This window comes from Bos javanicus, chromosome 6, assembly GCF_032452875.1.
Source record: "Bos javanicus breed banteng chromosome 6, ARS-OSU_banteng_1.0, whole genome shotgun sequence".
Taxonomy (NCBI): Eukaryota; Metazoa; Chordata; class Mammalia; order Artiodactyla; family Bovidae; genus Bos; species Bos javanicus.
Window position 1 is genome coordinate 4854113 of NC_083873.1, and position 23645 is coordinate 4877757.

At 37.6% G+C, this 23645-nt stretch overlaps 1 protein-coding gene across 11 annotated transcripts in view; it reads left to right on the forward strand.

Annotated features, from left to right (window-relative positions):
• Positions 1-23645, forward strand: part of PRDM5 (PR/SET domain 5) — a 250511-nt gene that overhangs the window by 147285 nt on the left and 79581 nt on the right. For all 11 annotated transcript variants that reach the window (XM_061419279.1, XM_061419285.1, XM_061419280.1 and 8 more), the window contains 3 exons: positions 22-115; positions 3992-4152; positions 7543-7636. In XM_061419279.1, coding sequence (XP_061275263.1) covers positions 22-115; positions 3992-4152; positions 7543-7636 — 349 coding nt within the window. The remainder of the gene's footprint in view (positions 1-21; positions 116-3991; positions 4153-7542; positions 7637-23645) is intronic.

Sequence of the window (23645 nt, forward strand, 5' to 3'; positions counted from 1 at the left end):
CAGGATGTCTTCCTTCTGCAGACCCACTCGGAGGAGAGGCCATTCCAGTGCGAGGAGTGTAAAGCTCTCTTCCGGACTCCGTTTTCTTTGCAGAGACACCTGCTTATACATAACAGTAAGTCACAATCCTGGCAGATGAAGACCAAAGGAATTGTAACCTATTAAAATGTAGACATCACAGAAGCAGAACTATAAAGTAGTTATGTAATCTGCTTTTGAACTTAAAAAATAAATGGATTACTGCCTTTCACCTTTTCTTCCTCTATTCTTGCTTTATTTTTGCAAGCTGAGATTAATCATTTTATGAAGCATATAATTTTAAATCATTTTTCCCACTCTTTAAAACTTGTGTATAAAAACATGTCATGGTCAATAAAATATCTTTGAAATTTGCTGTGAAACAGAAATTTATGTTCCCTTTTAAATGTAATTCTTAAGGGACTCTTTAAAACATGCAGATACCTGGCATGATTTTATTAGTTAACAGGCTTTTACAGTGGGAAAGAATCAGAGTAAATGTCTAGTTTAAGCTCTTAATTTGAGGGGAGTTGAGAAAATTGAGGCTCAGAGAAGCACAGTGATACACTCAGGGTTGCGCAGCATGTTGGGGGAGCAGGTGTAGCATTCAAGCGTCATTTAGTCTGCTCTGATTTCTTATTTCTTTTGGCAAGGGCATTTTTTTGAGAGGAAGTGAGAATTACGTTATTTACATATATACCGTGAAAGTGTGTCTAGCAGTTATACTGAGAGCTGATTTTAGAATACCACACTTTAAAGAAAATGTAATTGCAAAATGAACTTTTATAGTGAGTTGTGTTCAGATGTTAAAGTAACCAGAGACGTGTATCTCCTTTGCTATATATAAAGTTAAATAAAAATGGTATAACATAACTAATACTTACATGTCTTGCTTTTAATTTGAGTTGTTTAATCAGTAGAACATCCCCTAACATGTAATTTCTAATGCTGATTAAATTTTTAATATTTCTGAGGAAAGCAAAACAATCAATGTTGACATATTATTGTACAGATAAGATATTATCTTGGAAGAAATTTTCTCTGGTCAAGTCAAAGTATCTAAAATGTAAAATAAGAAGATCCTGAAGTTTCTATATTTATGGAGTGGTAACAGTTGTGATGGACTGCATCTTTTCCTGTGGAAAAGACAGTGCTGTGATTTCATGTCGTTCTGTAGTCACCTTACAGCTCTGGAGAAGTTGTCAGCACCACTTTCCATTTTCCTTATAAGGAACAGCTATTCATTTAAGAAATAAATTTTGTCATTAACAGCAGAAATTTCCATCTCATTTCACTGTCATTTGATTAAGAGAAAACCTGTTATGAGCTGAAGGGATTTTAGAATAGGGATTCGGACAAGGGAATCTCATTTATATTGTTAAGACTTCCATGGCTGATCTTGGTCTGATGCTCAGGAAATTTTTTTTGATGGATGAAATTTTTTGTAGCAGCAAGAAGCCTTTACTTGAAGCAGATATTTTTGATGTCAGCTTTTTGGTTCTCACCCTCTTGAGACTGAGATGAAGTGACTGAGTGTAGACGGTGCTTGTGCATTCTGTATTTCACATGATGCTGATCTTCTGGTCAACGCGTCAATCAGAGGCTTTATGAAGCCACATCAAGACATTTAGCCAGGAAGGTCACCTTGGGTAATGGCTGAGCAAAGGTGTCCTTTAAGGTAAACATCACTTTAAGGCTAGTGAGCTGAAAGAGAGGGAAAACCAAAAATGGCTAAAATAGAGAGGACAAAAGACTAGATCTTGTCTTATCCAATATAAAAGGTACAGCCCATTTAACTTCAAAATATGAGATTTGTTTTAGAAACTTACATCCGCATTGTGGCTCCAAATATGAAGAATAAATTGTCATAATTATTTTGGAAATTATTGTTATTTCCTAATACACTGAAGACCAAAAGGCAGGTTGCTAGCTTGCTTCTTGGTTTTAAGATAGGGAAAATTCCTGATAAATTTTAGGTAAAGAAATCTGATAAAATAAAAAAATCAGAAAAAATCTCACATGAGGATTTCAAAGTTCTGATAAACTTTAAAAAATCAGGAATTAAAATATGAAAACAAAAAGGTATGCACTACCTTGGTATAGCTTGATGAGATTTTTGTACAGGAACCAATATTTTGATTCACTTAATGCTTTAAGGGAAATACTTTCATAAGAGCAATCTTGGAGTATTTTTATCCAGTGCCTGAATAGATTTGGTATCGTTAACTTTTAGAGTCTTATGTCAGTTGTCCTTTCACTCTCACTGGTTATACATTTTATACAAATAAAATTTTAAATGACGAAAAATAAATGAAGAGAAACGAGATGACAGTAGTAACACCCTGCAACAAAAATGCAGAAAGGCAAGATACAAACACACCTCTCGAAGTCTGCACAGCTCATGTACAGTTTGGTGTGACTATTTCAGGTATCAAATTCAACAACTCAACAGCTTCCTTAAAGGCTTTGAGACTTTCAAGAGCCAAACTTCTGTTTGAAAAGATGAAGGGAAAGTTATTTGCTTTTTCCTTTTTATTTTCTTTCTTTTTGTCCTCCCTTAAATTGATGTGAAGAGATGATGGGGTCTTCAAATTTCTAAATATATGCTAGTTAAAATGGAGTGGAAGGTAAAGGATCTTGGTTGAAATTGAGGTAATCTCATATTTAGGTCGGAGAAGGTGATGGCACCCCACTCCAGTACTCTTGCCTGGAAAATCCCATGGATGGAGGAGCCTGGTAGGCTGCACTCCATGGGGTCGCTCAGAGTCGGACACGACTGAGCGACTTCACTTTCACTTTTCATCTTCATGCATTGGAGAAGGAAATGGCAACCCACTCCAGTATTCTTGCCTGGAGAATCCCAGGGACGGGGGAGCCTGGTGGGCTGCTGTCTATGGGATCGCGCAGAGTCGGACATGACTGAAGCGACTTAGCAGCAGCAGCAGCAGCATATTTAGGTAAAGAAATTTACCAGCATATTTTGTCTTATAATGGATATAATTTGTGAATTTGGGCTATTATAATAGGTCTCTAAAAAGGGAGAATATATGCAAACACTAATCTGTCTTTATACAGGTTACATATGTTTTCTGACTTTTTGGGAGAGATCATTATCTTCTAATTGGGCACATGGATCAATTAAAATGTATTTAAAATGGACTTTAGACATAGCTTGATATGAAAGTTTAAGTCCTGCCATCTCCCTAAACATAGCTTTGGGAGTACTTGCCTGCAAGGGGAGGCTATTTAATGCGAAGGTGAGAACCCTCCCAGGCACCCAGGGCTCCGGTTAGGAAAAGGTGGTTGCCTCTCTGGTATCCCTGCCTCCATGCAGGTGCCTCTCTGAGATGTAGCCCCCAGATGAGCACCTGGACGTGGAAGCCCTTCCCCAGCCTTATCGCAGTGAACCAAGGACAGTGTTAGTGGGCTGAGGGAGAAAGGGGAGATGTAGCCTGCTCCTGTCCCGAGGTGTAGGACCCACTCTGACCTCCTCCTTCGGGGACTTCACACCAGCTTCCTGTCCGAGAGCCAGCTCTTCCCTGCCTCTGACGCCCAGAGGGAGAGTGGTGATGGGAGGGAACTTCAGGAGGGCCCGCAAGGCAGCTCACTGCTGAACATAAGTGTCTGTGCCCCTCACACTCAAGCCCCTTCCCTAGAAATACTGCCATTGAAGTTCTTACAATCTTTAGAAAATTAGCAGATTTAGTCCCTACATCTTCCAGTTAAAGGCACTGAGAATCCAGTTAAAGGTTAAAGGATTCCCCCCTGCCCCCCACCTAATTGACACAGGGGATAGCAAATATTGGAACTGAAAAAGTTGTTGGAGGAATGACCTTTTATGATTACGATGAATTGTTAGAGCTGTAAAGCTCCGGTTTTGGAGAAAACAACACTAAATCCGGTAGACGTGAAGGGGTGTTAACAGCACCCTGTTGTTGCATCTGGTTCTGTAATTTGATTTTTCATTTCTAAGGTGAGAGGACATTCAAGTGTCATCACTGTGATGCTACCTTTAAAAGAAAGGACACCTTGAATGTTCATGTCCAGGTGGTCCACGAAAGACACAAGAAGTACAGATGTGAGCTGTGTAATAAGGCATTTGTTACACCTTCAGTGCTTAGAAGTCATAAGAAAGTAAGTAGAAACCTTCTGTGGCTTTGAAAGGATTATGTATTTTAACTGTACAGGTGTATGTGTTAATTATATGATAATCAATTTTAATCTATCAACACATTTACTCAGAACGACAAATAAGGAACCCATGATTGATACTAACTCTTGAGCGTGTGTCTGTTTTCTTCATTTCATCAGAAGAGAATATGTTTGAAAGCAAACCTAGATTTAGGTATGGTGCTGTGCAGTCCCAAGCTATGCTGACAGTTACACAGACTGCTCAGTGAATGAGAGTTTATTCACCTCTATACATTTTTTGATGAATGTAGGTTTCTTTTTTAAAGCTATTGAGTAGGACTTTACTAGTTCAGATACTTACTGACAGATTATTAGACTGAGCTCTTCTGGGATTGGAGTGGTCCTTCTACATCTTGCATCGCTAGGACCTAGGGAAGTTCCTGGTACAGAACAGGGACGTGATAAGTATTTGTTCAATGCTAATAAAATGATGTTCATACTGATGGTGATTTGGAGATTTTTATAGTTGTGTTATCCTAATTACCTCCAGCAGATCAACTCTACTTGTTGATTAAATGCATTTTAAGTGTATTTTTAAAATAGCAAAATTCATACTATGGTTAATGAAGCTGAAGGTCTTAGTGTTGACTTTAGAAATGACTGTGACGTGTGCTGGCTTTCTGTTGCTCAGTGTGCCCTGCTGAATGAAGTTTTGAAGTGACTTCTGTCATTATAATGCTTATTTTGGTACCTATCCTTAATACAGCTGTTTCAAAAGGACTGAACTGAGTAACTTTCTTTTATTGCATCTTTAATGCTCAGTAATAATGATAGTCTTCTCTTTTCAAAACTCTGAAAAGAATAATGTTTTAACTTCCATTGATTGGATTACTTTTTCATAAATTTATTAACCTTTTGTTGTGTTTTAATCAATGAGAAAATGTAGTGAGTTTTCAAGAAAGATATAGTTTGTTTGTCTGCAATAACAGATTGTCATAGAATGTATTTACTAGTGCATTGTTCATTTTCGACTCCTGTATTTACCCAAATATTGTTCTCATATAGATTTGTTTCCATGCTTTCTTATCCATATTTAAGATTTTTAGTGTTATACTTTCAGTATCTTTTAATACCATCCAATCAAATTCTGCACCTAATAATACATATTTTTGAATTAAGCTGAAAGGAACATTTTAATTCTTTTCATTACTATTGCCTTAATGGCCTTTAATTTGAAACTTATACCAGTGAAGTACACGTAACTGAGTTATAAGTAAGGAAACAATGAAATACTTATGTAACAGCAAGAGAGATCCTGTGGATTTTATAAAGATATTACAAATTACTTGGTAGTTGCCTGTTTGGAATAATCCCGTGTTGAAATAACTACATTTTATAGCTGTATAAAATTTCTAAACAGTGTTACATTAATCAGAAAGAATGGCCATATTTTGCCCCTTCTGTCAGGGACTAAGAAGAACACAGGTCTGTTATATGTTAAAATGTTATACCATTTCTTTAAACTGAACCATAATGCGGACCATGGGAGTAACAGTTCTCACTGAGGTGTAAAGAATGTATACCTGTTTTGTACAAGAACTTGTAGGGAAAATGGAAAGTTAAGTGCCTGCCAAATGCAGAATCAAGGAGCCCTCTGTTGTAGACAGTATTATTGGCTATTATGGCTGTCGATTAGACTGTATTCCTCAAACTTGCGAATAATACAAATCTTTTTCAATGGAGAAAACCTAAAGGACACTGAAGTTGATGAAGATATTTCATTTATAACTCTTTTACAAATTACAAATATTATATCCAAATACAGATCATAATTCAAAAATGAGAATTTATAAAGTAAATATCAACCAATAAGTTTATGAAACTGATTATATTAAGATTAACAATCAATTTGGGGCTTCCCTGGTGGCTCAGTGGTAAAGAATCCACCTGCCAATGCAGGAGATGCAGGTTTGATCCCTGGGTCTGGAAGATCCCCTGGAGGAGGAAATGGCACCCCACTCCAGTATTCTTGCCTGGAAAATTCCATGGAAGTAGAAGTCTGGCAGGCTACAGTCCATGGTTTCACAAAAGAGTTGGATACAACTTAGTAACTCAACAATAGCAACAATAGTCATTTTAATATGGAAGATGAGAATGTTTGGCTAGGTTTGTGATTCTTCAGGTTTATCAAGTTATGACATAAATGCTCCATCCCTTTTTCTGTATTCCAGCCAGCCTGTCTTTCCCTTCTGGGAACACATCATTTTAAAAAACTTTTCCTGTTCTTTTTACATTTTCTTGTTGTTACTGTTTAGTTGCTAAGTCACGTCTGACTCTTCGCAACCTCAATGGCAATTCAAATAATGATACTTCTAATAATTTGCATAAAAGCAAATGCTTCCAGACACAGGTCCTGGAAGTTCTGTTTTGTAATTGTGATGGTAACCCAGATGATCCACGATATGCTTTTATTAACATTTGGGTTATCACTGAAATAAAAAAATCTAAAAATGATTTGAGAGAATGTATAGGTATCTGAAGTGATTGCCTTCTCCTCCCTTCTTTTCCCTTCTCCTAAGTTTGAAAAAAACAATGAAACTTGAAGAGTAGCTCTGACCCCTCATTTATTGAAATGACTTATTTTGATATTGGTAGAAACACTGGTCACCTGATGAGATCGTGAGACAAGTTTTAAACATTCCATCTGCATCTTCTTTTGGGAAAGGTCACTCTTTTTTTTCTTTCTTTGAACTCTCACATTTTATCAAAACTGGCTTTTGATGATACTCATTCACCTTTTCTTGTGTGGTAGTTTTATGCTCAGATAAAAGATATGTTTAAGGCAACAGTGATCTTTGAGATTGGCTGTTCATTTAACACTTGCTTATTTTCAAGATGAAATCAGATTTATTCTTTTTCTTTGCTTTGTAGTAAAATCAATTCAGTCGAACAAACATGATGCAAGTAACAGTACTTTATTGAGATTAATTCTGTCTTCAAGCATTAAGTGCACACGAAGAATGTGGAAAAATGCTTCTAAGGAAGTGTTTCTTGGCACAGTCAAGGGCAGCTGTAGCCCCATTTAGATTATGTGGTTTTGCTAGCATATACTAGTTTTGTATAACTTAATCATTTTTAGATGGGGGCTCCGAAAGGCTTAAAATGTAAACTGCAGAATTATTTTCAAATTTACACTAATGCATGATTCTAAGAGGTTTTTTTGAACCAGTGGGAATACCCATGATAAATTGTTTAAAATCTCATTGTGATATTAAATCATTTTAAAGAAACGTAATCCTGGGAAAAAAGGATTTACTGTTGTCAGAGGCACTTAATCATTTTTACCTAATTCTTTACATTTATCCTCAACCCTTTTTATTTCTTTCTGTTTAGACGCATACAGGAGAAAAGGAGAAAATCTGTCCATATTGTGGCCAGAAATTTGCCAGCAGTGGTACACTGAGAGTTCACATCCGTAGCCACACAGGTATGTGGGTTGTAATTGGCGATAAAGACAACACAAAGAAATCAATTCCTCCAGGATAAGGAATTTATAATTTTACAAAATGGCTCCAAGTTTAAGAATTATTCTTGACTGTTTTCTCTCTTAAAAGTTTTATAACATCTTGGTTCTTACTCTAGAAAAATTTTGAATAAGTATCCTTTCCCAAACTAAGTTAAATATCTAAAGTGGAAACTTTTTAATGTTTGTTTATGATATAACTGTTTTTTACTTTGTATACTAGGCTAATGGATGGAATAGGAAATAGCAGTTTCATAGAAGGCTGAGGGTCTCCTCTTAAAACTCTTCCTATAACTTGCATTAGATATGCCCTTTTAAAATGTTAGACGTCCTTGGAATGTGGTTTGAATGCTGTAGGATTTCGTTGAACACAAGGGTGATGTGACCACAGTATCTGTTATGCCCTGAATTGCTTCCTAAAGGGTTTCTTCATTTCTTACTACTTCCTATGTAATTTCTCTCCTGAAAGAGGGCTGTGCCCTAGTGAAGGGTGAAGGAACATCTGAATACTCTTGAAAGAACTTTGTTTGGATTTTGTCTGTCATGTAGAGAAGTACTTGAAAAGACTTGAAAGAATGCTCTTAATTTGACAGCTAGATGTGACAGATGTATGTGACTCTTCAGGGGTCCTCAGTAGCTGGAATGTGTTTGGTAAACTGTGTAACCGGATTACATTGCTGAAGCTTTATATTCAGGGGCCACAGTATTTGACTTTATCATTGTGTCCCCAGCACCTAACTTAGTGTTTAGCACAGTAACTCTGTGGTGAATGAGAAAAAGTTAGTTTAGGCAGGTCGAAGAATCAATATGGTGATTATTATGCATAGATTGAAAAAAAAGGACAGCCGTGAAGCATGATTTCTTATTTTGTGGCATAATTTCTAATTTTCTGGCTAAAGCTGAAAGACCTAGGTCAGCTTAGTAGTTGTCATCTTCGAATAGCCTCTTAAATACCTTTAAATGAAATATGTGACCTAGAAGAGATGAAGTATTATACATGATGACTGTGGAATAATGGGCAGCCTAAAGAAGAAAAAGGGGTCTTCTTGCTTAGAAGTACCTAGAGAAAGTGAGGTTTTCAGGATGGCGTCCAGGAGAAGAATATAACAGAAAGCAGAGTAGGGAGAAGCAAAAAGGAAAGGGCATTAGAGAACCATGTTGAGGACAGGTGGACTTAAACCAGTGCCTGCGACTGTTAGCACTGTGTCCTTTGTACAGAAGAAGCAGGTGGATGATGGAGAGTGAGCAGAGAGCGCGCCAAAGCACTGAGCCCGCCTCTGTAGCCTGGCAGTGTGGTCTTTGATGCCACCGGGCGCCATTCTCTTCTGTGCATTGGAGGCCATGTGGGGTTGTGGTAGAGACAGGGAAGGGCAAGAGTGAGACCAGCCTTCCGTTGCAAATCAGTAATGCTTGGAACTGCGGCTTTGCACCGCCATCCTGGAAATGTAACTTACGGTTTCCTTGGCAGATTTTATGTCTGTCCGTGTGTGCTTGTGTATATATTGATAATTTGTGTGTGGAAGGAGGGCAAGTAGGAAATGGGGAAAGTGTGTTATTTCTTCATATCATAGTATATAATGCCCTAAGCCATTACCGTCTAATTGAATTCCGGTTGGTATAGTATGTTTTTATTTTTCTAATATTTTATTTGTTTATTTGGCTGTGCTGGGTCCCAGTTGTGGCACGCAGAGTCTTTAGTTATGGCACGTGGGATCTCGTTCTCTGACCCAGGATGGAACCCGGACCCCTGCGTTGGGAGGGCAGTCTTAGCCCCTGGACCCCCAGGGAAGTCCCAAGTGCATTTTTGTTTATTTGAATGACTTTGTTTATTTCTGGCTGTGTGGGTCTGTGTTGCTATGTGGGCTTGTCTTTGGTGATGGAGAATGAGGGCTACTCTCTAGTTGTGGTGCCTGAGCTTCTCACTGCAGTGGCTGCTCTGACTGGGGGGCTCGTGGTCTCAGGAGCTGCGGTTCCCCGGGCTCTGGCACACAGACGTAGCTGCTCTGTGGCAGGTGGGAACTTCTCGGACCAGGGATTGAACCCATGTCTCCTGCATGGGCAGGTGGACTTGTTACCACTGAGCCACCAAGGAAGCCCACAAGTATGTTTTTAAAAGGCGGCGATAATTGTTCAGAATGCATTAAAATGTGTGTTTTAGCACAGAAAAGATGGATCCAATGATAGCTCAGCTGGTAAAGAATCCTCTTGAAATGCAAGAGACCCCAGATCGATTCCTGGGTCGGAAAGATCTGCTGGAGAAGGGATAGGCTACCCACTCCAGTATTCTTCTTCCTCTAGTGGCTCAGCTGGTAAAGAATCTGCCTGCAATGTGGGAGATCTGGGTTCAATCCCTGAGTTGGGAAGATCCCTTGGAGGAGGGCATGGCAACCCACTCCAGTCTTTCGGCCTGGAGAATTCCATGGACTGTATAGTCCATGGCGTTGCAAAGAGTCGGACGTGACTGAGTGACTTTCATTCATTCATTCAATCATAGAACACTCGATTATTCAAAAATATTGCATCCTTGAGAATTCCAAGTGCCTGCATTTTATTTTACTTGTAGGTATGATGGGCAGTGAAGAATAACCTTAAACAAGTAATTTCTTCTAAAAGTTTAATTAAAAAGTTGTATTAATAAGTTTTTGAGCTCTAAGAGTTCTGTCCAATAAAAATATTAAATAAATGTAGTGGTTTTTGTTGTCATATATTATGTTCTGTATTATATGTAATTTAAATAATACTTAATCATAACACTTTATACATGATCTGGCTATTTAAGTGTTGTACAGATTCTGTTCTATTGGTTTCTGATCAAGAAAACAGGCCACCTGAATTCAGCCAACAGTGCTAAGGCACAGTCAGACACACATAAATTTAAATAAATAAAGTGAAAATATAAAGGCGGCTTATGTGTTTGTGTATGTCCACACAAATAGTTGTGTGTTTATTTATGCTTGTTATTTACAAACTGACTTAGCACGCACATTTACTTATAACTAGATATTTTTTTTCTGCTTAAAATTGGACTCATCTTCACATTTTGCAGTGCTGCTTTGAGTCACTCTGATGTGAAGCCAGTGTTTTTGGTGACAGCTGCCTGGCAGCACGGCCGGGACTCTATTTGAAATGGTTGGTGCCAAGCAGTTTGTCAGTGACTGCAGAGCTGGTATCTGGGTTTCCACAACAGTCCTGGCATGGATGTGTTTTTTTGTGTGGACAGATGTTGCTTTTGCTTGTTTTATTTGCTTTGTCCTATTCTCCAAATCTTATGCATCCATTTGCTCTTCTTGGAAGCTAGCTCAGTGACCAAATGAGTTTGTGTAGTTAGTTATTTTGCTTCTTTGATGATAAAGCTTTCCTTATTTTGAGTTCTGTAAATTCATTTTTTCTCTCCTTTTATTATTTTTTCTTACTAAATCATGTGATTTAATTCAGCCCTTTCTCACACTAGATTTCGCAATTTACGTTTGTGCTACAGTGTAACAGGGGCATGGGGTCACAGCCTATTCTATAGGAAGCATTTAGGTATGTACAGTTAGGGACTGTGCAGTGAGGTGAGGAGGACCCTGAGTGAAGATGGGTGGGACAGTCAGGACAGACAGCTGATGCAGCTCTGAGGAAGAAGGCACTCTGGATCATTGGTGCTCACACTTCAGCCTCAACTCTCCTTACCATCTTAGAAATCACTGGGGGCCTGGGAAGCTTCTATTTGTGTGGGTTATATTTGTTTGTTGTTGTTTAGTTGCTAAGTCATGTCCAACCCTTTTGCAACCCCGTGGACTGTAGCCCATCAGGCTTCTCTCTCCTTGGGTTTTCCCAGGCAGAATACTGGAGTGGGTTGCCATTCCCTTCCCCAGGGGATCTTCCTGATGCAGGGATCAAACCCACGTCTGCTACATTAGCAAGTGGATTCTTTACCACTGAGCCACCAGGGAAGCCCAAATTGAGAACATTTAACAGTATTTGTTAATTTGTTAAAAATAACAACAGTACATCATTACATATTTACATAAACAACACAGTTTTACAGAAAGTAGCTACATTTTCCTAGTCAGAAATAATTTAGTGAGAAGGGACACACTGTCGTACATCTCTGAAACTTTAATATCTGGTTCAAGAGGAAACAGCTAGGTTCCTATGTCTGTTTCTTAGTTCATCCTGCTGCAGCAAGTTCTTTTGGTCGCAGAATTTAAAGAAAATTTGGCCTCACACAGATTTACGGTTAGAGTTCTTAACTATCCTTTGTAAGTAATTCTGCATGTTGTTTATTACTACAGTAAAACTCAAAAAGTAGTAGTTTTTTTTTTTTTTTTAAAGGCTTCTATTGTGGAAATTCAAATCTCCTCAATGGGCTTCTCCTGTTTTGTTACTTTAAAATCCATTGGTGTGTCTTGTGCTTTGAATGATCTTTTACCCGCGCGTGTTTCTGTAACATGATGCACAGATCATGTGGAAAGTGTTGGCTCACCGAGTTACATAGATCCTGCACACGTGTTAATGTCATCACTGATCTCATTAGACAAGTCTGAGTGTTCAGACGCCTTCAAGCATGGTAGCATGTACAGATTTTCCAAAATTCTGAATTTTGCTTTGACTACTCTAATTCTTATGTTTGGTAAGGCATATTTCCCTCCCTGCCTGCCTTTCTTCTTTTCTTTTGAAATGACAGACTTTTTATTAAAAAAAAAAAAAAAAAAGAAAGTTCACCGTATACCCAAATCTGAATAACCATATTTTGTCGTCATTTTGTTTCGAGTAAAAATGATGTTCCATGAGAAAAAAACTGTTAGTTCAGCTCATGAATCAATCGTACAAGTGCTTTTTCTTGAGACAACTTTTCATATATAATATGCATTAAAGGAAGTTATTTCCCACTTCATAGCTAAAAATATTAAAACATGGTACTCGGGAGTTAAGGTTTAATAAAATTAATGTTAAGGTCTTAAAGGTTAAATATTAAGTTGTTAACCGTGGTTATTTCTTTGCATTTTAAATATGATAGATTAAATTTTCTTGGTGATTTTCTGTATTTTATAATTTTTCTATAATTTTCTTGTGTAAGCAAAATATTTAAAGTATATTAATGTTATGATTATGCAGGAAACTTATCAGAATGTTCATGTTTAACTATCTAGGTATTACATATCTGCATCTTATTATCAAATGGACCAGCATGAAGTACATATAAAAATGCATTTTGAAAAGAGAAATGACAATGAGAAAGCAAATATGGTAATATTAAACCTAAATGAGGGTCTATAGTGTTCATTGAACCATTTTTCTAATTTATCTTCATGTTTGAAAATTTTCATAATTAAAAGAGGGAGTGTTTTATTCCATGAGAACCAAGGAATGTACACAGATACCAAGTAGGGGCAACTGAGATCTATCTCTTGGACATCCAGCGTCACAGCTCACATCTTACTCATGCCTCCCTCTCCCTCAGGGCCTGGCCCTTTCATCAGGGAATGCTATATTCTTTAAACATAAGCAGACTTTTGTTGTTTCATTTTTTTGCTTACAGTTGTATTGCTCAGAGAGAAGCCAGATTCTTCTGAAGGAACAAAATATCACTGCTTCATGCTTAATCATTTTAAAAAAGGAATTCCAGGAAACTTGCAATTCTCGTGGATTATTCAGAAGTTTTTTTAAATACATTTGAAAGCATATGTATTCTTTAAAAAAGAAAATGTAAAGAATTGAAAGTAACCAGTCAAGCTGTTATCCTATTGGAGACCTTTTGGTGGTTTCCCTTTACCTTGTGCAGATGACATCCCTCGTGCTGATACTTGGCATCCCAGGGTCCGTCCCCTCCAATCTCCAGTTGAATGTCACTTTCTTCCTGGCGTGTTACCTGTCCTTCCCTTCACTCCCCTCCCATCGTCCATTTTGTTTGATGAGTTAATTCTGTAGGAACTGGAATCATTACAAACAATTGTGTGACATATTACAGTCTCTTGCGTTATGTTGCTTCTCACAGGAGATTTTGAGGCCTCCCATTGTTTGGTATAAATGAATATCTCTTCTCAGTTATGATATTAAACTTTATCTGTTCCCTGACTAGATTCTGAGCTGAAGGGCAAGACAGATCTGGCTTTTTAATCAAGTCTATTAAAGGAGGGAAGCTTTCTCAGATATTACCTGAGTTAATCCTTTCATAGCCAATGTGATAGGTTTCTCAGATCATCCCTTCTCATTTTCTAAATGAAGCTGAGATTCAGAGAAGCAAATGACCTATCCAGTCAGAGTAATAAGATTCAAATTCTTCTTACTTCAAAGTCTATTTTATTTTTGTGTTATCTCTTTTTTGCTACAAAGCTGTAAGCTGCTACAAAACTGTTATCATCACAAAAATGAAAAAAATTCAATAACTTCTTCAGTATATAAAGTTGAGAAGTGGAATTCTGGAAGTAGTGTTTTATTTCTGCAATATGGCAAGTTTATGCTTTAGAACCAAGTGAAAGGCATTCTGATTTTTTTTTTTAAAACAACCATCACTTGTTCATTTACTCCATAGTCATCTTTAGAGTGGGCAATAACAGAAAATGATGATTAAATTTAGTTTCACCAGATTCTTTCTATTTTTCTAAATGACTTTATTTTTAGGGCAGTTTTAGGTTCATGGCAAAATACAGAAAGGTACAGAGACTTCTGCATCTACTTTCCCCACTCCACCCATGCGTAGTCTCCCCTACTATCAATATTCCCAACCAGAATGGTACATTTGTTACAATTGATGAACCTACACTGACAGCTTATAAGTCTTTAATTTACATTACGGTTCACTGTTGATGTTGTACATTCTTTTGGTTTGGACAAATGTGGATCCACCATTATAATATTCAGAGAATTTTCACTGCCCAAAAATTCATTTTGCTTTATCTGTTCATCCAACCATTCTCAACCCCTGGCAACCACTGATCTTTTTACTGTCTCCTTAATTTTTCATTTTCCAGAATGTCGTATGGATGGACAGATTACTTCTTTTATTTTTGTGAAATGACTTTATTTATAGTTGACCCTTTCATTTAGATGGATGTACATTTGAATGCACTGCAGTGTGATGAGATTTTTATAGAGGTAGTAGGCTTTTCATCATTTTCCCATTATGTTGAAGGAGTCAGTTTCATTTTGTTTTTATAGTATTCAAACTGTCCATCAGTATTTGGGGAAGCCAGTTTTCTTTGTTGTAACATTAGATAACACTGAGCTTTATGAAGAGGAAATATGACTTCAGTTTATCATTCTTTCCAGTTTGGCAGTTGGTAGCTTTCATCATTTCCTATCTGATTCAGGGACACTTGCTTTGTGTAGCATGAAATGCAGTTTTCTTCATGTTAATTTTCTTAGAACAGATTTTATTTTATTGACTCGTGCCTGTGGTCATTCTATCAGGCAGTGATCACTTAGCTGTTGGATTACTACCAGTCTTTTAGTGCTGGGAAGAATCTTAGTATTTATGTCTCTGTTGTATTTTTTTCTTAATATTGTTGTTGTTGCTCAGTTGCATCTGACTCTTCGTGACCCCATGGACTGCAGCACACCAGGCTTCCCTGTCCTTTACTATCTATCAGAGTTTGCTCAAACTCATGTCCATTGAGTCGATGATGTAATCCAGCCATCTCACCTTCTGTCATCCCTTTCTCCTTCCCTCAGTCTTCCCCGGCATCAGGGTCTTTTCTCATGAGTCAGCTTCCCACGTCAGGTGGCCAAAAGTATTGGAGCTTCAACATCAGTCCGTCCAATGAATATTCAGGTTTGATTTCCTTTGGGATTGACTTGTTTGATCTCCTTGTAGTCCAAGGGATTCTGAAGAGTCTTCTCCAGTACCACAGTTAGAAAGCATCGATTCTTTGGTGCTTTAGGCTACTTTATGGTCCAAATCTCATATCCGTACATGACTGTTGGAAAAACCATAGCTTTGACTATATGGACCTTTTTCAGCAAAGTAATGTCTCTGCTTTTTAATACACTGTCTAGGTTAGTCATAGCTTTTCTTCCAAGGAGCAAGCGTCTTTTAATTTCATGAAGAAGAGAAGCGAAAAGCAAAGGAGAAAAGGAAAGATATTCCCATTTGAATGCAGAGTTCAAAAGAATAGCAAGAAGAGATAAGAAAGCCTTCCTCAGTGATCAATGCAAAGAAATAGAGGAAAACAACAGAATGAGAAAGACTAGAGATCTCTTCAAGAAAATTAGAGATACCAAGGGAACATTTCATGCAAAGATGGGCTCGATAAAGGACAGAAATGGTATGGACCTAACAGAAGCAGAAGATATTAAGAAGAGGTGGCAAGAATACACAGAAGAACTGTACAAAAAAGATTTTCATGACCAAGATAATCACGATGGTGTGATCACTCACCTAGAGCCAGACATCCTGGAATGTGAAGACAAGTGGGCCTTAGAAAGCATCACTATGAACAAAACTAGTGGAGGTGATGGAATTCCAGTTGAGCTCTTTCAAATCCTGAAAGATGATGCTGTGAAAGTGCTGCCCTCAATATGCCAGCAGATTTGGAAAACTCAGCAGTAGCCACAGGACTGGAAAAGGTCAGTTTTCATTCCAATCCCAAAGAAAGGCAATGCCAAAGAATGCTCAAACTACCGCACAGTTGCACTCATCTCACACTCTAGTAAAGTAATGCTCAAAATTCCCCAAGCCAGGCTTCAGCAGTACGTGAACTGTGAACTTCCAGATGTTCAAGCTGGTTTTAGGAAAGGCAGCGGAGCCAGAGATCACATTGCCAACATCCGCTGGATCATTGAAAAAGCAAGAGAGTTCCAGAAAAACATCTACTTCTGCTTTATTGACTATGCCAAAGCCTTTGACTGTGTGGAACACAATAAACTGTGGAAAATTCTGAAAGAGAAGGGAATACCAGACAGCCTGACCTGCCTCTTGAAAAACCTGTATGCAGGTCAGGAAGCAACAGTTAGAACTGGACATGGAACAACAGACTGGTTCCAAATAGGAAAAAGAGTACGTCAAGGCTGTATATTGTCACCCTGATTATTTAACTTATATGCAGAGTACATCATGAGAAACGCTGGGCTGGAGGAAGCACAAGATGAAGTCAAGATTGCCAGGAGAAATATCAATAACCTCAGATATGCAGATGACACCACCCTTATGGCAGAAAGTGAAGAACAACTAAAGAGCCTCATGATGAAAGTGAAAGAGGAGAGTGAAAAAGTTGGCTTAAAGCTCAACATTCAGAAAACGACGATCATGGCATCTGGTCCCATCACTTCATGGGAAACATATGGGGAAACAGTGGAAATAGTGTCAGAGTTTATTTTTTTGGGCTCCAAAATCACTGCAGATGGTGATTGCAGCCATGAAATTAAAAGACACTTATTCCTTGGAAGGAAAGTTATGACCAACCTAGACAGCATATTAAAAAACAGAGATATTACTTTACCAACAAAGGTCCGTCTAGTCAAGGCTATGGTTTTTGCAATGGTCATGTATGGATGTGAGAGTTGGACTGTGAAGAAAGCTGAGTGCCAAAGAATTGATGCTTTTGAACTCTGGTGTTGGAGAAGACTCTTGAGAGTCCCTTGGACTGCAAGGAGATTCAACCAGTCCATCCTAAAGGAGACCAGTCCTGGGTGTTCATTGGAAGGACTGATGCTGAGGCTGAAAGTCCAATACTTTGGCCACCTGATGTGAAGAGCTGATTCATTGGAAAAGACCCTAATGCTGGGAGGGATTGAGGGCAGGAGGAAAAGGGGATGACAGATGATGAGATGGCTGGATGGTATCACCGACTCAATGGACGTGAGTTTGAGTGAACTCCGGGAGTTGGTGATGGACAGGGAGGCCTGGCGTGCTGTAATTCATGGGGTCACAAAGAGTCAGACACGACCGAGCAACTGATCTGAAGTAATACTTGGCAAAATACAATGATTTGCTAAGATTGCATAATTTATATGTGATTCATCTTGAATGAAACTTGAGGCTTAAACTTTCTCCAGTGTATCACATTGCTGGTATTTTTATTTCTTATTCTTTTCCGTGCTTCCTAACCCTTAGTATTACTCTTGAACTTACCCTAGAATTATATTCCTTCCATAACTCATAATGTTGAATGATATTATCATGTTGATAAACAAGCAATTGAGGATAACGTCATCTCATCTTGGAAGCTTGAGGGTCTGTAGTTTGTTATTTATTGTCTAACTGAGATCTTTAAATATGGAGAAACTTCTGCGTCATATAATCAACCATCAGCGATACTTTGTTTTTTCGTACCTGGTTCATATCCAGAGCTTCCCTGGTGGCTCAGACAGTAAAGAGTCTTCCTGCAATGCCAGAGACCCTGGTTCGATCTCTGGGTTGGAAAGATCCCTTGGAGAAGGAAGTGGCACCGCACTCCAGTACTCTTGCCTGGAAAATCCCATGGATGGAGGAGCCTGGCAGGTTACAGTCCATGGGTCTCAAAGAGTCAGACATGACTGAGCGACTTCACTTTCATATCCATATCCATATCACTTTCATAGCCAGGATCCGTGGCTCATACGGGTGAGTCATATGGCTCATGGCATTCATATGGGTGAACCATGGATACTCTGTGTTCTGATAGATTACATGTTTTCAAATTCCATTTTATTGATTTCCTCCTTTTATGAGCTTTTATAAATTGCTTAACCTCTTCAAATCTTAGTTTCCTCACCTGAAAAGCAGGCATAATAAAAGCACTGACTTTATAACATGTTTCAAGGTACAGATTAAAGTGTAGGCAGAGAACTTTGCACAGTGCCTAGCCTGGTGTAAGCTTGCTGTCATGTGATCTGTTGCTGCCAACTGTGCTGTGTTTTGTTGTTGTTTTTCCTACTTGTATTTAATCACAAATAGATTCGTACTCCCTCAGTATACTCTCTAACCCTCTAGTCCAAGTGTGGTCATCAGCATCTTTTCGTAACCTTTAGCAGCAGCGTATAGATCATCTCTGGAACACGGATGAGGGTTTGCTATCAGACAGCCTCGTTTGGGTGAGTGAGTGGTGCGTGGACTGGGTTGCCTTCATCGTTAGCGAAGGTGAGCGTTTAGGTCCGTGCCTGGCAGGCAGCTCTGTAATTTATCATCCAGCTTTCTATGCTGAACTGACAGAGATGGCACTCTGAGGGTCAGCTGAAATAGGAGAGCACGTTTTCCTGTTGGTTTATAGCTTCTTAGGGTCAGTGAGAGCCAGGGTTAATTCCACAAGGTAATCCACGGACTGTGACATGAATTCCATCAACTGTTCATAAGTTATGGAAGAAGTTCTAGGAACTGCTTTTGGGCCTTTAAATCTCTGGGCCAGAAGGTTAATTACTTGCCTGTAGTTCCTACCAGCTTTCCATGTTAATAGATACCGGCTGTGTTGGCCCTTCTGTTCTGGTCTTGCTTGAATACTGTTATTTGAACATAGTAATAAATCACTGTCTTAGGAAATATTTAATTTTTTGGTAACTATCTGCTATCATCTTAGAAATACAAAGAGTTGGTATATTATGGTTTGATTATGCTTGGATTTTTAGCCACTTTTTCTTCTCTAATAGTTTTTCCAGTGCAATTTAGCATTCTTTGTAGAATACTTCTTCAAAGTTATGAAAACAATAGGTATAACTAATTATAAGTAACTATAAGACAGTGACAATTATTCATAAACAAAAATAGACAAAAAAGACACTGTATACACAGATGAAAATTTAAACATGTCTTTTCACATTTTTATAATTAAATAACCTCTGTATGTTGAGAGAGAATTTATTTTGCTATATTTATTTTCTAAGTGGTTAATTACTAATATTAGGCCAAACTAAATATTCTTTTACTTACAGGTAATCTAAGAGTTAGCAGAATAGTTGAGTGTAGAATCTGCATAGGAATAAAATTTCCTCTTCATCCCCATCATACTTCAGAGATTGATGTTGAGAGCTTCAGACTTTTCCTAAGAGATCTTACTCATAGGTAAAATCTTGAGCTGTATGTTTAATTCTTATTCTCTCAGTGTGATTTTGACACTTCAGATAATTTTTGATCAACCACATCTGTGGAATAAACCATTTTCCCTTTATTTGTTGTTGTTGTATTCATCTCTTCCCCCGTTGACTTTGAGCTAGTAACAATCATATATAACAAGTGAGAGAGACATTCATTTTGACTTTGAATAGTAATGTGATTTTTTTTTAACTTTTTTGAAAAAATATCAAAGGCCTTAGTTTTTTTAATGCAAAGATTATAATGCTCATGTCAAAGTCACAGGCATCCTATCTTAATAGGAGGTGCATAGGAAAGAGGGAGGGAGTGACAAGTGTCTTGGAATAGAATGTGATGAACAGTTATCAAATGAACAGCACAGTCACAGAGACTCTGGTAAGAGGGATTGTTTAAAATATACCATAATTTATGTAGCTCTATTTTTATTATTTCTTTTTTCTTTGCTTTGTTGGGACCCTCAAAAATGAAAGTGGCCTATGCAACAGTTTTCACTGTTGAAACTGTAATTCAGCATCTTTATTGGTAAATTATTAGCTAGTATTATCAATAGCTGCTGCTGTTAAATTTAGAACGCAGCATATTCCTTTAGGAAAACCAAAGGAGATTTTATTTCCTCTGATATATGCTTCTTCCTACCATTGCTACCATGCCAACTCCCCACCCCTAACCCCATCCCCCCAAGCAGCTTCTCTCTGTGCTGTTTTTCTGTAGCTCTGAGTTGTGCCTCAGGCCTGAGGAAGGTTTTATATCTTTTATAGATTTTGGATAAGAGAAGAGTTTCTGGGCTTCTTGCTACTCAAAGTTTTATACTCTTGATTCGTCCTTGCTGGCACTGAAACAGGAAATCCCCTCTGTGTGCAGGCGCCTAAGGTTTAACTGCTTCATCACTTCATGACCACTGTTTGCAAAGTACGCTCTTAAATACTGGGTTAAATAAAACTTGGGGGAGAAATTCTTAAAAATGGGAAACTACTGGGTAAAAAGATGCATGGTTTTCCACCAAAGTCTGACTCCCTTATAACAAAACCAAATCAGTGGTTACCTTACTTTACTTAGTGACCTTACTGTGAAGTGTCTCATGTATCAGTGTAGAGAATTCACGTAGGAGTTTTTCTTTCTTGGTCAGAACCTTTAAAACTTTCTTAGTGTCTGGATTGTTTCCGATGCTTCTGCTGTTTGTGGAACAACCTGCTTTGCTTCTGGCAGCACTCACGTCAAGGACCTCAGGAAGGTAGGTGTCTTGGACCCTTCAGACAAATCACACAGAATGGGTGACATTTGTATCTGTTTCCTGCCCAAGCCAGGGCTTCTTGAGTAGGAAACCTTTTACTTTTTCTTCCTGGTTAATTGTATTTTTAAAGTATTTGTGAAGTCTTGTCCTTTTTTGTTTTGCATCTCATATCCTATTTTGTTAGCATCAGTAAAACTTTTTGTTTTGCCCTCAACCGATATATAGGTCTGGCTTCTTTTTATTTTGGACTAGAAAGTTAGAACATGGCTCTCCTGTTTAACTTCCTCCCAGTGAACCCCGCCTCACTTGCTTTGCCATCTTTTCAGAAATGAACTGTTGATACTGAAACTGAAGTTTCTTAAGGAAGAAAAAATGCATCTTTTACTTTCTTGAAGTGCTGTAGAAACTTGCATTTTTTAAAAAAAAAGACTCGATTTGTTTTGGTTCAGTATTTTGGGATGCAAAGGTCCCCCTCGGTCATCTTTCGATTTTTACATTTTATGGGCCACTTCATTACAAATAGTGAACTCTTTAAACTTTAAAAAGTCCAGCAATCCCACTGCTGGGCATACACACTGAGGAAACCAGAAGGGAAAGAGACACGTGTACCCCAGTGTTCATCGCAGCGCTGTTTATAATAGCCAGAACATGGAAGCAACCTAGATGCCCGTCGGTAGATGAATGGATAAGAAAGCTGTGGTACATATACACAATGGAGTATTACTCAGCCATTAAAAAGAATACATTTGAATCAGTTCTAATGAGATGGATGAAACTGGAACCTATTATACAGAGTGAAGTAAGCCAGAAAGAAAAACACGAATACAGTATACTAACACATACATATGGAATTTAGAAAGATGGTAACAATAACCCTGTGTACGAGACAGCACAAGAGACACTGATGTATAGATCAGTCTTATGGACTCTGTGGGAGAGGGAGAGGGTGGGGAGATTTGGGAGAATGGCATTGAAACATGTATAGTATCGTGTGTGGGACGAGTCACCAGTCCAGGTTTGATGCACGATGCTGGATGTTTGGGGCTGGTGCACTGGGATGACCCAGAGGGAGGGTATGGGGAGGGGGGAGGGAGGAGGGTTCAGGATGGGGAACACAGGTGTGCCTGTGGCGGATTCATTTCGATGTTTGGCAAAACTAATGCAATATTGTGAAGTTTAAAAATAAAATAAAAAATAATAAAAGAAAGTAGAGTATCTCTAAATACTCAAGGAGTAAATGTCAAGTTCAGATTTGTGTTGTCTTTCTAAGATGACAGTGAAATTCCACAATATTTGATTAATAGCAGCATCCCAGGAGTAACAGTTTGGGGTTCAGTGAAGTGGGGTTTTGTGACTCTTTTGGCTACAGAAAAAAAAGTATTTCAGTTCATAGAAAATTGCCAAGAATGAATTTGAGCTACTCCTGTTTCTCAGCGTAGCATTTTACTTCTCTCTACACTGTACTGCTAATTTATTAAATTTCTCCATTGGTTAAAGGGATTAAAATGGTGAAATTGGAAAAGTGCTTGGGTAATGGTTATACAATTCTAATTTTTGGTTTAATTTTCATTTAGAATGAGTCACTTCGATGTTTTGTAACAATTTTGTTAATAGAAATATAAGAAATATAATTCATAAATAGAAAAATAAGCCAATCCTGTGATATTCATGGAAAACAAATAGCAAGTTTTAAAGAATTCCCATATAGTATATATATGTTAAAGTTCAACCATGTGGAACCATCTGACAGTATTTTTCATGAAACATACACTTCTGAGGCTTGCTTTCTTCATTTGAAATCGCCATCTCCAAAACTTGATTTTTGTTAGAAAAATAAAAGTAAAAATTAAAATTATGACTCAAAACTCCTTAAACATTATTTAATTCAATTATTTAAATATTATTTAATTTGAATTCATCAAAAATGAGAGTTTGACCTTACTCCATCTTAAATTATATTTTCTCTGTATATATATCTTTTCATGTTTTCAGAGATATGGGAATTCCTGAAATCTATATAGGTATTAAAAATATACTGATAAAATAAAAGTTAAAGTTATTAAAATGCTTCCTGGAGATGGTTTATTTTGATTTTAATAAAAATCTCTTAGAACATTTGTTGACGTTTTATGCTTGTTTAAAAATCTCTAAAACTGTAGGGCTCATTAGCTGTACACTTTTTTAAAAAAAACAGTATGGTAAAATATACATAACATAAACTTTATCATTTTAAGCACTTTGTTCTGTACATTTTAATTTTCAGATGTCCAGATTATTAAGTCTTTTGCATTCAATGTGTTTAGTGGCATTAAATAAAATTTGATAAATTTCTGATAGAGTGATCAAGTTCATGTCTAAATTTAAATCCATGGTCTAAATTTAAGAATATCAAAATATCTAATATAGGTATATTGAAGTTTGCAAGATTTTTATTTACTAACTTTTGTTGCATAAATACAGATCTTTAGAAAGGACTTGTCAAGGTGGACATTGGAGTGATTACGTAGCAGTAGATGGATATTCAGTGATTCGGTGGCTTTAAGGCTTTTCCGTTTATCATGAAGTTTCATGCTAACCTGAATTCCCTTCACAGATTTTAAGATTCCATTTTATTTTACTTTTTTTTAACTTTCTATTTTGTACTGAGGTATAGCTAATTAACAGTGTTTTTATAGTTTCAGGTGCACATCGAAGGGACTCAGCCATACATACATACGTATCCATTCTTCCCCAAACTCCCCCGTTTTAATATTAGC